We start from the raw sequence: 16,450 nt of genomic DNA on the forward strand, positions 1-16,450 counted from the left end.
ATAAAAAGTTGTGGTAAATAATAAAAATTATATTTTTATATTTTGTCTTGATCTGCTGCCAAGAATGTTTGGAGTCGGGTTGCATCTAAAAATCAGTGAATATCTTTCTTATGATGTAATATACAATAAAATATTTTATATACAATTATATATTTATATTTATGCACACATATATACTCGCATAAGATACACATATATATACACATTACTGGTCAAGTCTGGGTTAAATAAGAGTTTCTTATCTTTTTGGAAAGAAACTAACACTTTTATTCAGCAAGGATGCATTAAATTGATCAAAAGTGACAGTAAAGACATTTATAATGCAAAAGCTTTCTATTTCAGATAAATGATGTTTTAAAAAATATTCAAATATAAAAAAGTTATTTAAATTGTAAAAAATGGTGTGTGTGTGTGTGTGTGTGTGTGTGTGTGTGTGCAAAACTGCAATGTCCACAATGGACCATAAGACAGAGTTACATGGAGAGAGGAATGACAGCTGATCGTCCTTGCAGTGTTAATGTACACATGTGACCATATATATGCCCCCAGAAGTGTCTTGGTGACAGAGTGAGGTAGCATTTCTCACCAAGATATGGCTAATCTGGTGCAATCTATGAGGACAAACTGCACTGCCTCCCGCCCGCGTTTTATGTTCTTGAACTCCTTATTCAATTTCAGTATATCAACCATTTGTACATTTGTCAAGTTTATGTCTGTTGTTTTTATGTTCATAGTTTCGTAATCAGCTGAAAGTGAAAGGATATTGCTTTTTCGCAGAGAGTTTGACAAGTCCATGTTGATAAAAGTGAGCTGAGCCAAATATCAAAGCTCACAACTTACCAGTTAAAGGCAAAAAATGAATAATACAACTGCAGGTCCCACTACAGTCTTGAATGGTATATTACCTTCTGAACTTATAATCATACAAAATTACAAATGTCTTTTATATTTTCAGGACTCAGCAGGGGCATATACAGACTGACTGGAACCATAATATCTGTTTTTTCACGTAGACTACTTTGCCAGCTGACCGAAGAGCCAATAAGACCCCCTGAGGACATTCTGGAAGTGGATATGACAAAGACCTAAAACATCAGTTACAGAAGGCCAGTTGCAAATTAGTTAAATCAATTCCATTTTTAAGACATTTGCAGCATTTTTACCAGATTTACCATTTTGACTCCATTTACCACTTTTTTTAATCAATGAAATATTCCATAAGATGTATAATTTAAAGGTTAAGGGCAAATCAATGCAATTCATTTGGGTTCCTGCTCATGTCGGTGTGGAAGGGAATGAGAAGGTGGATATTTTGGCTAAGCAAACTCTAAAATTAAAATCAACAAGTTCCATTAAGCAAAACAGAAGCTAAAGCGCACATCAGGAAATATGTGCATTCAGTGTGGCAGGAACACTGGGATGGCATTGAAACAGGCAGACATTTATATAATACACAAAATCAAGTTGGAGCTGTGAGGAGGGAGAGCAGGAATTGAAGAGAAAGAAGTATCATAACTCGAATGAGAATAGGTCATACTGGACTTAACAGTACACTAAATAAATTTGGAAAACATCCAACTGGGGAATGCATACACTGTAGCCAACAAGAAACAGTTGAGCATGTACTACTCCACTGTAGGAAATATATCAATGAGAGACGTCACCTTTTCAATCATTGAAGATAGTAAAACATCATGATTCTACTTTGTCAGGTTTATTAGGGAAAACAGCTAGTAAGCTGTGTGATTATATTATTAAATTTGTGAAAGAAAGTAAATTATATAAAAGAATTTAGCATTTTGATTGTTTTTTTTTGTTTGTTTAATTGTTTTGATCTATTTTCCAGTTTTTTTGTTTGTTTGTTTTTTAAACTTTATATATATATATATATATATATATATATATATATATATATATATATATATTTATTTCTATTCTATATATAAGCAAATATCTTGATCCATACTCCATTCCAGTCCGTGGTGGTAATGCACCAATAAGTTAACCAATAAACACCAAAGAAGAAGAAGAAGTGAAGATCCGCTGCTGCTGTTGTGATGCTGATCTTCTGAACAAAAGCTCATTCAGCATGAACTGATCACTGCGCGGATTGACACTGTGATTGTGAGGCCAATCCGCCGTGTTTTATTGATCACATGATCATCTGCTGGATTATCACACACTTCACTGAATGACAATGTGACACATAATTCAGTGTGTGTGAGCTTGTGTTAATGACAATGACGATGTGTAATAGTAGCGTGGGTGTAATATCACTTTACAATAATGTTTCTTTACTATCATTAGTTAACATGAACTAATAACACTTCTACAGCATTTATTAATCTCAGGTTGTGTTATTTTTAACATTTACTAGTACATTTTAGAGCAAAAGTTGCACATGTTAACATTATTTCCATGAACTAACACTGAACAGTTGTATTTTGAACTGATTGAAAGTCAGAAACTATTGTGAAATCAGTGGAACACAATCAATAATCCCACATTGATGGACCTGCTGCTCTTGTTTCATGAATGTTGTCATGGTTCGGCATCTCTGAGACGGAAGTGTGTGTGTTTCTCATGAGTGTGTGTGTGTGTGTGTGATGGCTGGGAAGGTGAAGTGGGTGATGGACATCGAGAAATCGGTGCTGATCAATAACTTTGAGAAGAGAGGATGGATCCAGGTTACGGACATCGACGACTGGAACTTCTACTGGCAAGAGCTCGATTCATTTGATCTGTTCACACTGACACTGAAACACAGCTGAACCAGATCCTGAAACACTGATTTGATCAGATCACTTCATGTCATCCGCAGGATGAGCATCCAGACCATCCGCAGCATGTTCAGCGTGGACACCGGCTACCAGCTGACCGATGACCAAATGGTTAACCACTTCCCCAACCACTACGAGCTGACCAGGAAGGACCTGATGATCAAGAACATCAAGCGCTACCGCAAAGACCTGGAGAAGCAGGCCAGTCCCTTAGCCGAGAAGGACGAGAGCGGGAAATACCTCTACCTGGGTAAAACCAGCGGCTGCTTTCTTCCTCTCTCGCTCGCGTATGCCGTCGCTTACTCTCTGATGGGGCGTTCACACCAGCGAATAAATCGTGACTATTCGCACGTAGTTGGATGCTTGAACATTTTGAGTTTACTTGCTTCATTTGTGCGTGACATTCGCTTGATTCGCTCATCAAATTCACTTCACGACAGACGCGGATTCTCGTAATGAGAGGGGTTCTCCGTCTCCTTTAAATATGCGTTCAGACTCTTCCACTTCTTTCTGCACACTTCCTCTGAATAAACACAATTACCGTCAGCGGGAAAGTAGAATATATCCAGCAGAGTAAACCATCAGACGGGAGTGTGATTTTCACAAAACTGTATTTTTCAGCTTTTTCAAGGTAAATTTAGATGTCTTTCCAAAAAAGGACACCAAATAACCAAATGATATGATTTCATATAATTCATACATCTATGTACAACTATGTGCACACACAAATCTCCTCACAGAGCGCGCGAGTTCTCTTTCGCGTCTCACGGATGAATGTTTAAATTGTCATGGTTTAAAATGAGTTTAGTTTCAACACAGATAGCAACATGAGATGTTCATGTCTCACCTGCGCTTGCGCGCTATCAACACCCGGGTGATGACGGTGTAAATGACTGTCATAGAGCTTTCGGTACGTCATTGAACATTTCTTTACAACGAGTGACTGTTTTGTCCATGTTTTTTTGATCATCGCTGTTGTAACGTATTGGGAAACCAGAATGGAAACACGGCGTGAGTCGCTTGCACCCAGCGCTGCACAAACACTGATTCAAACAAAAGATTCGTCAAGCTTCATGAAGTTTGAAATCGCTCATCACTAGATACTGTGAAATAATGTCCTTAGTTTGTTGTTTTGGCGCACAAAAAGTGTTCTCGTCGCTTTATAGGGCTATGTAAAAATATCGCTTTCTCAATTTTAATGGATTCTCATTTTTACAAACCAATATCAATTCTTAAATCCCAATATTTACTTCAAATCTTTTCAGCTTGGCAGTTTGACATGTGATCCGAATCACTGATCTGAAACAAAAGATTTGAAATCGCACTTTGAAATCGCCCATCATTAGATATTGTTGAAAAGTCGCTATTTTGTTTTTCTGGCACACAAAAAAAATTCACCAAAAATATCTTAATTTGTGTTCAGAAGATGAATGAATTGTTGGTATTTTGGCCAATTGAGCATGTTGAATCGGTGTCCGTCAGTGAGAGAGATCTCTGTGATTGGCTGTTCATCTTAGTGAACAAATCAGCACGGGAATAAACGTGAAAGTAATGAAAGCGGGCAGAGAAGTCAAAACAGCTTTACCTTTTTGATTGACAAATATAGACTATTGAGACCTGCTGATATAGAGCGATATTTCCTGACTAGGGTTGCAAAGGGGCGGAAAGTTTCCACGGGGACTTAACCTGGGGAATTTTGGAAATATTTATGGGAATTTATGAGAATTTATGGGAAATAATTGGAAGTTTTGGTACATTTTTATAAATTTATAATATGTGACCCGATCTGGCGAAATGAGTCGGAAGTCGAAACGTTCTATTTTAAGATACGGGCCGATAATGTGGAAAAACAATGAAAAAATTGATTTTTTTTTTTTTAAGCTAATTTCAAAGAACAGACTTTCAAAAATAATCTCCCAAAGTTTCGTAGTCCAGATAATTGAGTAAAGGTATTTAAATGGCTATTAAATTTGACATGGTTTTACTAAATTAGCTGGAAATGAACTTCTCAACTCCTCTCATCACTTATGAGCATTTCCCGGTATCCCCTGAAATGTCATTATCTCTGCTCTAAAAATATGGTGTTACACGTTGTATAGAACCAATCAAACAGCTTAGAAATGTAAACACACTGACCTAAACGCTGATTTTTAACAATGGGAAGCCCCGTTTCGACTGACAGGCACGCGATCGGTTCAGCCATCCTCACGTCAGACTAGCGCGCCTTATAAAATAAAACTCCCATTTGCGTGTCTCTCTTTAAAAGCCAATAAAAATTGAATCCATATAGGTAGCTCAAAAATTCTTTTTGCATACAAAACCAAAGACTTTAAACTTTCATATAAAGCCTCCAACATGCTTCTGTTGCGTTGTTTTCACCCTCTAATGAGTCTGAGTAATATGCGTTTACAACAAAAATAGCACAGCAGCTAACTAAATACAAGTATGTATATTTCACGTGCTCATAACTTCATGAAAAATGCACAGATCATTAAAATGGCACATCAATATTTAAAACAGACTCTCAAGATTAAAATGAATCCAAAATCAATATAATATATTGCGTTGATCACAAGATATTACTCACGAAATGATTTAACATACTTGGCTAAAAACATGTCTCTCATCTCTCCGGGATGCAGTGTGTATCCAATGTTCCCGGACCCATCCATGTTCGTTTTCCAACGTGGAATAACACATAATAGATATCATTTTAAAGCTTAGAATCTCATCTTTTTAATGCATCTAACCATTTTGAAAACTCCTAACGAATGCTGAGAAGCTCCTCTAAACCGGAGTTTACCGCCCGTTGGCGCCACCTGGCTGCGGAAAAAATGAACAACAATTTTTCAAACTATTCTTTATAATATCACCACGAAATTTGAACCAGATGCAGCTCACATATAGGAGAGCATCACCAAAAAAGAATTTTTTAGCGATCTTATTGTGTTCCTGAGTTATTCCATGTCAAATAAAAAAAGAAAAATTATTTTTAAAAAATTATATATATTTTTTGTCTTTTATCAGCTGTTTGTCAGCAAGATAATGTCCAAATGTAATGTAATTTATATTTTCTTAAATTTTAAAATGTTTTCTATCAAATGATACCTACCTTTTGACTCTCCTTGCTAGAGTTTTGGAGTTATGAGTCTTTACTTTTGTGTGTGTCGCTCAGAAAAAAAAAAAAAAAAAAGAACTCTAAAAAAGCCTTCAGGTCTTAAAGTGTTAATTCAAATAAATACTTTCAAATAATTTGAGCTTCAGCCTGGTTTAATAGCATTTATATATATATATATATATATATATATATATATATATATATATATATATATATAAATGTCTTTGGTCAAATTAAGCTGTAAAATAAATAGTTTATCCCTTTAAATGCAATGGATTTTGAAAGATATCAACAAAAAAACGGGCAAAAAACTTTAAAAGCGATTTTCTCAGGTTTTCAATTGGAAAAAGAGGGCAGACGACCATAATTCAAATGGGTATATCTTTAAAACCATTCAAGGTATGACTTTGACTAGGATATCATTTTAAAGCTTATTGTCTCATCTTTCCATTGATATCAAAATCTCAATTTTGAAATTTGGGTCACTGTGACTCATTTTGCTGGATCAGGTCACATATTTATATAAAATATATAATATAAAAACAAATATAAACATTTTGTTTGGTCATAACATGAAATAAGTTATTTATTTTTTGCATTCAATTCTAATTTTATAAATATGTAAAATAAATATATTTTTATTGCAGAATTTATTTATATCAGTGTCACATGATCCTTCAGAAATCATTCTAATATGCTGATTTGATACTCAGTTATTATCAATGTTGGAAACAGTTGTGCTGATGAATATTGTTTGGAACCTGTGATACTATTTTCAGGATTCACTGATTAATAAAAAGTTAAAAAGAACAGAATTTATTCAAAATAGAAATATTTTCTAACAATATAAATCTTTACTATCACTTTTTATCAATTTGACACATCCTTGCTGAATAAAAGTTTTAATTTCTTTCAAAAAAAGAAAGAAAAAAATTACTGACCCCAAAATTTTGAACAGTAGTGTATATTGTTACAAAAGATTTATATTTTAAATAAATGCTGTTCTTTAAATTTTTATTCATCAAAGAATCCTGAAAAAAGTATCACAGGTTATAAAATAATATTAAGCAGCACAACTGTTTCCAACATTGATAATTGAGCATCAAATCATCATATCAGAATGATTTCTGAAGGATCATTGAAGACTGGAGTAATGATGCTGAAAATGATCACAGGAATAAGAGCCACTGGATCATGGTGCAGTCGCTCAAAGCCGTGGCTGTAAGTCCAGATCATGAGGGAGCGACTGTTCTGATGAAGCATGAACACATGTTGAGCTGAAGCTAACAATCACAATAATGTGTTCCTCTTCCCGTCTGCAGCCCGTCATGAACAACGACAAGCACTGCTTCGAGTGTTACGGCTATGACATCATCATCGACGACAGGCTCAAGCCGTGGCTGATTGAGGTCACATGACATCTCTGGTGTTTGAAAAGTCTTCTATGTTTCTATCGCTCGTTATTTCAGCGACCGTGTGCGTCTCTCTCAGGTGAACGTGTCTCCATCGCTCACCTCCAGCACGGCCAACGACCGCATCCTGAAGTACAACCTGATCAACGACACGCTGAACATCGTCACGACCAACGAAGAGATCCTCGACTGCCGCTGGAACCGCAGCCTGCCCAAAGAGGCTCTGGGACACTATCTAGTGCTGTGAGTGAGTCCAGACACCTCCGCGTGACGTCTCATCCCGTGAGCGGCTCCTGTATATCAGTCTCTCTCTCTCCATCTCACAGATACGACGAGGAGCAGGCTCTGAGCGAGAGCGCCGACCTCAGGAGCCGCTCGGGGCAGTCGCTGGGGTCAAAGGGCAGCAGGTCCGGCAGCGTGCGCCCACCGTTCCCCGCCACCTGGAAGTGACGCTGTCCACGTGAGGCCTTCACTGGAGCTGTGCTCTGAAAGAAATAAATGCTTTTATTTATTTATCATTATTTAATTAAAGTGACAGTACAGACATTTATAATGATACTGAAGATTTCTGTTTCAAATTATTATTATTCAAACAATTCAGTTTTACCGAATGACACTTTTGGTTACACCGAATGACGATATTTTCAAACAATGCTAACAGGCTGATATCTAGAGTTTGCCTTCATGTCCACAAGATTACAGCTACTTTTGGTTAGTTCTGTACTGTTGTTGTACTTTATCTCAAACACCAGTTATTGAACAATGATTAAACAACTGAATCTATACATTTGCTTGTCTTTCCTTTGTTTGTTTGTTTTTTTGTCTGATAGACTAATAATAAGCAAATGATTTGAATCAGGAATGGTGGATAAAGGAAACATCTAGAAGGTGTAGTGTCTGGGTTCTTCGAGGAACAGGACAGGGGAAACACTTTTGAAAAGTAAGACAGAGCATATTACCTAAGTTAGTTAAACTGGACCAAACAGGGTTTGTAAAATTACGTTACGGTACTGATAACATACGCCGGCTTCTGAACGTTATAAATTCTGTTCAAAATAAAGGACGCCCTGCTCGTTTTCTCCCTTGATGCCAAAAAAGCGTTCGACAGGGTCGAATGGGACTTTTTGTTTACTAATCTCAAAAAAAAAAAATCAACCTAGGAGATAATTTTGTTAGGTGGATCCATCTGCTTTACTCTGATCCTAAGGCCACAGTGGTTACAAACGGTCTCATTTCGACTCCATTGTGCATAGGGAGGGGCACAAGGCAGGGTTGTCCTCTCTCACCTTTACTTTTCACTTTAGTCATTGAACCTCTAGCAGAGCTCATTAGACAAAGCAAAAATTTCCATGGAATTACAGTGGGAGGAGAAGACTGTAGGGAAGCCAACCAGTTGGAGTGTAAAAGGAAATGACGTGCTGTACAAAAAGTTACTGCATAATCCAAAAATGGTGTTTTATTGGACGGTGCAAGATATTTACAGTGCAGGAAAAAACAAAAATTAAATAAAAACTGTACAAAAAGAAACAAAACAGCAACAATGTGCTAATTTTGGCAAACCCAAACGGCCCAAGTTTGCATCACTGCTCAGCATGTTATTTCTCTGAGTCCATCATCAGAACTGAAATCCTCTCAGCTAGCAAGCCTATTTATAGGCTGAAACCCCACCTACAGGGCATACCAATTAATAGAAACAAACTTTTATATTTGTAACACTTAAATTACATAATATAGTAATCCAACTCAGCAAGACAAACTTACAAACAGCTTAATACAGCAACCATTAACAGAAAAAGAGTTTAACAGCCAATTAAATGGCAAAAACATCTGTTCATATATTCTCCCCCTCTGACATCACACCAAAATGGTAGCTTCCACAGGAAGTGACGTGGCTGCTGCTTTAAAACACAGTTTGACCTAGGGGAAGGGTTTGGTTGTACAGGGTGTGTTTGTGAAACGGTAAGTTTAACTTGCAACAAGGTTTGTGAAAAATTTGTAGGGAAAATAAAAGGTAATTATCACATGAATTATTGTGTTCTGGCATTCTGTTAAGTTTGTCACTATTTCTCTAACATAAGAAAACAAACTATAGAAAACTAGAACAAAACACAGCAGTTAAAAATTTTAGACTGACCAAAACAAAAACTCCATAACACCTTTCTAATGTGTACACAGATGTTAATATTGCCGGCAATGCTTAGTACAAGTGAAAGAGGTTTGTTTGTCCAAAGTCCAAATTTAGAGTCAACAGGTTAACCTGTGACAAAGACCATCAAGCATCATTTTACGCCGATGATGTACTAATATTTATGTCTAAACCAGAACAATCTATTCCAGTATTACTGGAACGTATTTCTTATTACAGTAGTCTCTCTGGCTATAAAATAAATCTTTCTAAATCCACCGCATTACCTTTAAATATCCCTTCTTTAGAACATCTAAAGTTAATCTCCCCTTTCCAGATATCAGAGAAAGGCTTCAGATATCTTGGCATTTTAGTCACAGCTTCACTTAATGAACTTATAAACAACAAGTATACTCCTCTTATAGAGAAAATTAAGGCTAATTTGAAAACATGGTCTTTACTCCCGATTTCATTTCTGGGGTGAATAAATGTAATAAAAATGAATGTCCTTTCCAAGCTTTTGTATTTCAGTCTATACCTAGTTATTTATCAAGTTCATTTTTCAAAGACCTCAATAAACACCTTTCAAAGTTTATTTGGAATAATAAAATGCCACGAATTAAACTTTCCAAACTAATGAAACCAAAAGAGAAGGGTGGGATAGACTTGCCAAATCTTCAGTTATATTATTGGGCAGCCCAGATAAAAACTATGATTAGTGGTGCAGTGAGGGGACCAATTCTATCTGGTATAATATGGAAGCTTCAGTTTGCGCCCCACTATCAATCAGGCTTTTACCATTTGTTAAGAACTATACCAAGCTAAAAAACATTTAAGAACATTTTACCATATCAAACACTCTTCAAGCTTGGAGAGATATTAAGACATACTTTTAAAAGATTCAAGATCGAGTGTCTTCCCCACTCTCTTTTAACCCTGATTTTCCTTTAACATTCCAGAATATTGGTCTGTCAGCATGGCTGAAACTTGGAATCTCTCAAATATCTTGTTTATTTTCAGAGGGTACTTTAAAATCTTTCCAGCAGATTATGGAGGAATATAAAGTTCCAAAGTCCAATTTTTACAAATATCTTCAGTTACGGCATTTCTTAAAAGCAAAAATAGATCAGGAAGAATTGAGAATGGAAACAACAGAGACTGAAGACCTTTTATTGAATTCAATCAGTTTAAAGTGATCGATATCAAGGACATATACCATCTTGTCTAGTAATTGCACCTCTGCCTTACTGGGACTGAAGGGTGTGTGGGAAAAGGATATTGGTCAAACTATCAAAGAGAATGAATGGGTTGTTATATGCAATAATGTATACCCAAATACTTCTCTGGGAATCCATGAGCTCAACTTTAAATTTTTTAATAGGATATATCTCACCCCGATGCGTATTAAGAGGATGTTTAGCAATGCTACAGGCCTATGTTTCAAATGTAAAAAAGATAAAGGTACATTCATTCATTGTAGGGCTGGGCGATATATCGCATGAGATTGTCACGCGGATTTTGTCAGTAAAGCCGGTTCCCTGATTACCGCTAAATCGCCATCACCTGCTTTCAAATGGAGCGGCATTTAATAGACAGAGCCGTAGTTCACTGTCAAGCTATGCAATATCGCGTTCATTATCGCGTATATTATTCGATAATGAACGTCTATTAAATGCCGCTCCATTTTAAAGCAGGTGATGGCGATTTAGCGGTAATCAGGGAACAGGCTTTACTGATGAAATGCGCGTGACAATCGCATGCGATATATCGCCCAGCCCTAATTCATTGTTTTTGGTACTGTGACAAAATTTTGCCATATTAGAAGAAAATACATACACTGTAAACCCGGATAAGTAGAATCTACTTAAAAAAACCGAGGTAACTCGTTACCTTAAAATTTTTAAGTAATGAAGCATTAGTTGAATAAGTGAAGTGGACTACGTTCAATGTACTTAAGCCCATAATGGAATGGAATAGAACATTTAAGTTGAATACTTATAACTGAGTTACAGTAACTGAAGATACTTAATTTTAATTTTAAAAAGATACTCCAATTTTATTTTTATTGAACATGTCTTTTTTTTTTAGCAACAAAAGAAACAAAGTCATGGCCTAATAGGCTTCTAGTGTGTAGTTTCCTCAGTGATGGCATGAAAAGAAAAAAAATCTCTTCCTCTTTACCGCCAATCATTACAATATTGTACTGCACCTCTTCAAATTTGGTTGACAAACTGGCAAGATAAAACTCAACCCTGCTAAACACTGGTATCTTAACATTTATACTTCAACACTTAACATTTATACTCTTTTACATTTGGTTGACAAATTGGCAAGATAAAACTCAGCCCTGCTGAACACTGGCATCTTAACATTTATACTTCAACACTTAAAGGGATACTCCACTTTTTTTGGAAATAGGCTCATTTTACTACTTCCCCAGAGCTAAACAGTTGAGTTTTACCGTTTTTGAATCCATTCAGCTGGTCTCCGGGTCTGGCGGTACCACTGTTAGCATAGCTTAGCATAGATCATTGAATCGGACAAGACCATTAGCATCTCTCTCTTAAAAAAAAAGACCACGGACCGTAAACAAACTGGGAACTATATTCTCACTTAGCTCACTTATTCTCGCTTAGTTCTTCACTTGATGTTGACCGTGGGACGGGCACCTCCACAAGAGAAAGCACTGGAATGATTTTAAGGGAAGGTTGCACAGTCAGCTCTGATATCTCTGTTAGATAACTCTCACAAGCATTCTCTGTTGCTCCGCCATCTGGGGAGAAAGAGAGAGCTTGTTCAGCACAGAATATAACGTTTGAGAGTCACCATTAGTTTCCCACCTATTCTGTAAGCTGAAAGGGGGAAACATTGTTAAGCTCTGACAGCGGAACCACACACAGGGGTGGGGTTACAGAGTAGCAAACTTCATACGATCGAAGGTGCTCATGGTACCATGCACTCATTACTCTGCACACAAACATGATTTCTGTATGAACTGCAACAATCTGTGTGATCTGCCTAAACTCAGGGAGACCTGAGCAGAATCCAGCAGAGACTACCATATCTGCCTTGTATGTAACTCCATCTAGACATATGGATGATGCTACAAAAACTGCTGCTGGCTTGTGGATTTTCTGACATTGTACCATCTGGACGCTATCAGGGAATGATGATACCAAGACTGTAGTGACCTTCTCCATCTCGACTGAAGGTTTGAAAAAATGAACTTGAGTCCAAATGATAGCTGACTGCTTTCTGGTGTTTCACAGGAAGTGTAAGGGCTATATTCCTGTAGTTCTGAGCGTCACGGATAACCTTTTTGAAAAATTTGTGCTTGCCCTCAAAGTGCATAGTCCAGACATCACACAGTGGACCAAATGCCTTAATAAGTTGAGGGTAATGTCCTATGTAGTGGTGTTTTGGTCGTAATCTTAACTCTGGGAATGTAGACTGCAGCAATTCTCTGTGTTCTGCTAACTTGCACTCTAAGGAAGTAGAGTGTCTCATCAGTAAACCTGGGGGCAACTACTAACTCCACAATGTCTTTGACAAGCATTAGAACTTCCCATGCCTTTTCCCCCGGATTGTGCCTTTTGCGGAGAAGCCTTTTGTAATAGGCTGTGGCTGGTCAGTTTTGTCAGTAAAGCTTCTACTTTTCAAAATAAAAGCTTCACCGAGCTACTACTTTTCAAAGTAGGTTTGATCAAATGTATTTTAACATCAGGGACACAACAATAACATCCAGAAATCAGCAAACTATATGTATGGCTAAAATTGTTAGTTATTGTATGGCTAAAATTGTTAGCTAAAATTGTTAGTCAACCAACGCTAATGCAGTTTTAATTGAGGTTTCATCAATTGTACATTAACATCAGGGACACAACAATAACGTCCAGAAATCACGAACTTACCAGTGACTCCATCTGGAAAAGAATTCGTGATTTCGTATTTTGTTTTTGACCCTCTAAACTTACCGTTGGACAGGCAAAACTTGATGATATTAAGTTGTTTTTAGCTCAAACACATAATTACAATAAGATAGGCCATTAAAAAGTACAGTTTACTCAGAATTCATAATTAAAGTAAAGAAATGACACATGTTTAAGTAATACAAACTCAGTTTGTTTGAGTAGACACTATACTGATTGGACTTAACTCAATTACAATAAGAAAGGACAAGAAAAAGTTCAGCTTAATCAGAATTAACAAGTAATGTCAATAAATTAGACACATTTAATTAATATGTACTCAATCTCTTTGAGTTGAATCAAAATCTGTTTTTTCAGTGTATGGCGTAATGAAAGATCTTCTTGAACTAAACTTTGATATGACCCCAGCTTTGTATTTATTGAATTTTAATGTGAATAATCTGTTGAAAAAGGATGCAATACAATTATTCATTGTCTTAGTATATTTAGCTAAAAAATGCATTCTGTTACTTTGGTCTGCATCACAAGCTCCTTCCTTTAAAATGTGGATATCACAGATTGCAGCATGGTTGCCACTTGAAAAGCTCACCCACGATAAACACCAAAAATCAGAAAAATTCTGGCTGATATGGTCTCCCCTTTGGGAATATATAAAAGAGCTCTCCTGATGAACATACAGAACTGTTTTTAACTTTCTTTAATTTTCTTTTTATTTCCTATGCAAAGACTGCTCTAAAATACTGTGACCTTTTTGTCTTTTGTTGTTTACATTTGAATACATCCTTTTTTCTTTTTCTTTTTCTTTTTTTTAAGCTTGTGATTCTTGATTTTGTACAGTCTGTAACATGTATATATATGTTGTGATACTGTTAATGTTATGTTGATAATATGGGCAAACAATATAAAAAAAAGGAAAAAAAGAAAAGTAAGACAGAAACTTATTTTCATATATGCTTTTTATTCTTCAACACAGAATTGTTCTTAGTATAGCATGACACACTGACTAATAGTAAACTAAAAAATGAAATGTCAACCAGTGGTAAGAATTTAAAGAAACAATAAAAAGAAAGTCTATTCACATTTTCTCAACTATTTTTGTAAAAATATTCAGTAACATGTCTATCTGTCTTGATGTCTGCTCTACTGCTCTCCTTTCCTCTCTGTCTTACTCCTCCTTTCATTGTTTTTCTTCCTTTTCCCTGAGAAACTCAAGCACTTCATTTCTTTGCTCTCTTTTATGTGGATGTTTCCTCTTTGATTTCTCTATATTGCAGATGGCCCAGGCTCAGCTTCTGTGGACTGGGCACCTGCTGCTGAGGACTGAGTAACTGCCACAGAAGGCATGTCAGAACTTGTTTCTCTGTGGGTCCCTCTTGGCCCACCCAATGCAAACACATTGACTGGAGTAACAGAAGGTCTGCCCCCTATAGCCTCATCCATAGAACAGCCCTGTACCTGCTGCCTCCTCTCCTCCTTCTGTCCCGGACCCCGTCATCTTTGATTTCTGTTTAATGTCCTATAATGCAATTAAGAGAAACACCATACATACAATATTAGTACAAAAATACAAAATCATTCTAAAGTGTATCAGATTTAATGAACTGAATAAAAGTACTACATGTATATTTCCTGATGCAAAAGTTGTGTTTTGGATGCTGTTGTGTCCCACTGGCCCCTTGACTAGCTCAATCACAACACTTCTTTGGTCAACCAGCTTCTGCAGCTCAGGTTTGCTACTCGAGAGGTCATATTTGCTGAACATTACAGAAAAACAAAGTGCCACAGGTGTTTGATATGCAGAGTACAATAGCTTGTGTTTGAATTTCAGGTTCTCCCATTTCCTTTTGGCCTGGACACCATGCAGTCCAAACCCATTTCACCTAAAATGTGTCTAAGGACAGAAGACAGCAACTGGCAAAAACTTTTTTTATTACCTGTTTTATTTACATTTTTATGTTTTGCCATTAAATAAAATGTACACTGACCTGAAACCTTCAGATGCAGAATTCTTTGCACCTGTAACTTTATAAATGTTAATGTTTGTTCAGCAGTCCCTAACAGACCACACAATTCAAAGAGCGTTAGTGACTGTAGAGGAATGGAGGGATTCATGGGGCTTTAAAATCTCTGCTTCTTCTGAGACTAAATATATGGTATTTGGTTTTAAAAGAATGTGTTCTAATCTAGGGCTGTGTATGTGTGGGTCTCCACTGGAGAAGGTGAAGGTTTTTAAATGTTTAGGTATTTGGTTTGAAGAGCGCATGACTTGGGCTGTGCATGTGGGTAAAATTGTGTTGAAGTGTGAAAAAGTTTTGAATGTTATGAGAGGTCTGGCTGGAAACTGGCTGCTCACTGAAATGGGAGAAATGCCCTTATGGTTAATGCGTATTAAGTTAGGGTTACAGTACTGCACAAAACTCAGCGGGTGTAATCATACCTTCACAGCAAGAGTCTGTTACAAGAGTTCACTGGAGATAATAACAGGGAGGTATTGTAGGGCATGCAGGATGATTACCTGTGCCCTATTAAATGATGCCTGAACTGAATATTGAGCTTGCTTTCCTTCAGGATAAAGATAAGTGGGAGGTTACACCAAAAATAGTGTAATATATTAATTTAATCAGTGAGATGATTGTTTTTTCAAATGGATCTAGAGATCCAGTTAGTGGGACAGCAGGATTTGGGGTGTATGTGGAGCAGCTAGGGTTGAAGATTGGACGGTACATTTCTAATGGAAGCTCTGTTCTCACTACTGAATTAATGGCAATTCTATGGGCTCTATGGTGGATTGAGGAAGTCAGACCTAGAGAAGTCAATATCTGCTCTGATTCTGCTGCTCGACAACATCTAAGAGCAGGAAGGTCTAAAGCTCGTCCTGACATTGTAAATGACATCTTGAATGTGATTTTTAGAATTAGGTTTGATTGCGATATCAATTTTATCTGGGTTGCCGGGCATGACAGGGTGAGGGGAATGAGCAGGTGGATAACATTGAGCTTAGGAAGAGAAGGAGATGTTCAGGTATTATTGGGAGAGTGGAAATGAGAGAAAGAATTAAGGAGGATTTAATAAAAGAATGGCAGATT

At 36.7% G+C, this 16,450-nt stretch overlaps 2 protein-coding genes across 4 annotated transcripts in view; one reads left to right on the forward strand and one right to left on the reverse strand.

Annotated features, from left to right (window-relative positions):
• LOC125244061 (stonustoxin subunit alpha-like) overlaps positions 1-16,450 on the reverse strand; it is a 1,172,099-nt gene that overhangs the window by 993,368 nt on the left and 162,281 nt on the right. The gene's annotated exons all lie outside the window — the stretch shown is intronic.
• On the forward strand, positions 2,023-7,662 carry LOC125245178 (polyglutamylase complex subunit TTLL1-like). 2 transcript variants are annotated; one of them, XM_048155675.1, is made up of 2 exons: positions 2,023-3,030; positions 7,221-7,482. In XM_048155675.1, exons 1-2 carry the CDS (start codon positions 2,823-2,825, stop codon positions 7,265-7,267), a joined length of 255 nt encoding a protein of 84 aa, XP_048011632.1. In that variant the 5' UTR covers positions 2,023-2,822; the 3' UTR covers positions 7,268-7,482. The 2 variants fall into 2 exon arrangements, 1 of the variants encoding a protein (XP_048011632.1); XR_007179450.1 differs by lacking the exon at positions 2,023-3,030 and adding an exon at positions 6,973-7,119 and having other exon boundaries at positions 7,221-7,662.

The sequence above is a fragment of the Megalobrama amblycephala genome, linkage group LG1, assembly GCF_018812025.1.
Source record: "Megalobrama amblycephala isolate DHTTF-2021 linkage group LG1, ASM1881202v1, whole genome shotgun sequence".
In the NCBI taxonomy this organism is placed as follows: Eukaryota; Metazoa; Chordata; class Actinopteri; order Cypriniformes; family Xenocyprididae; genus Megalobrama; species Megalobrama amblycephala.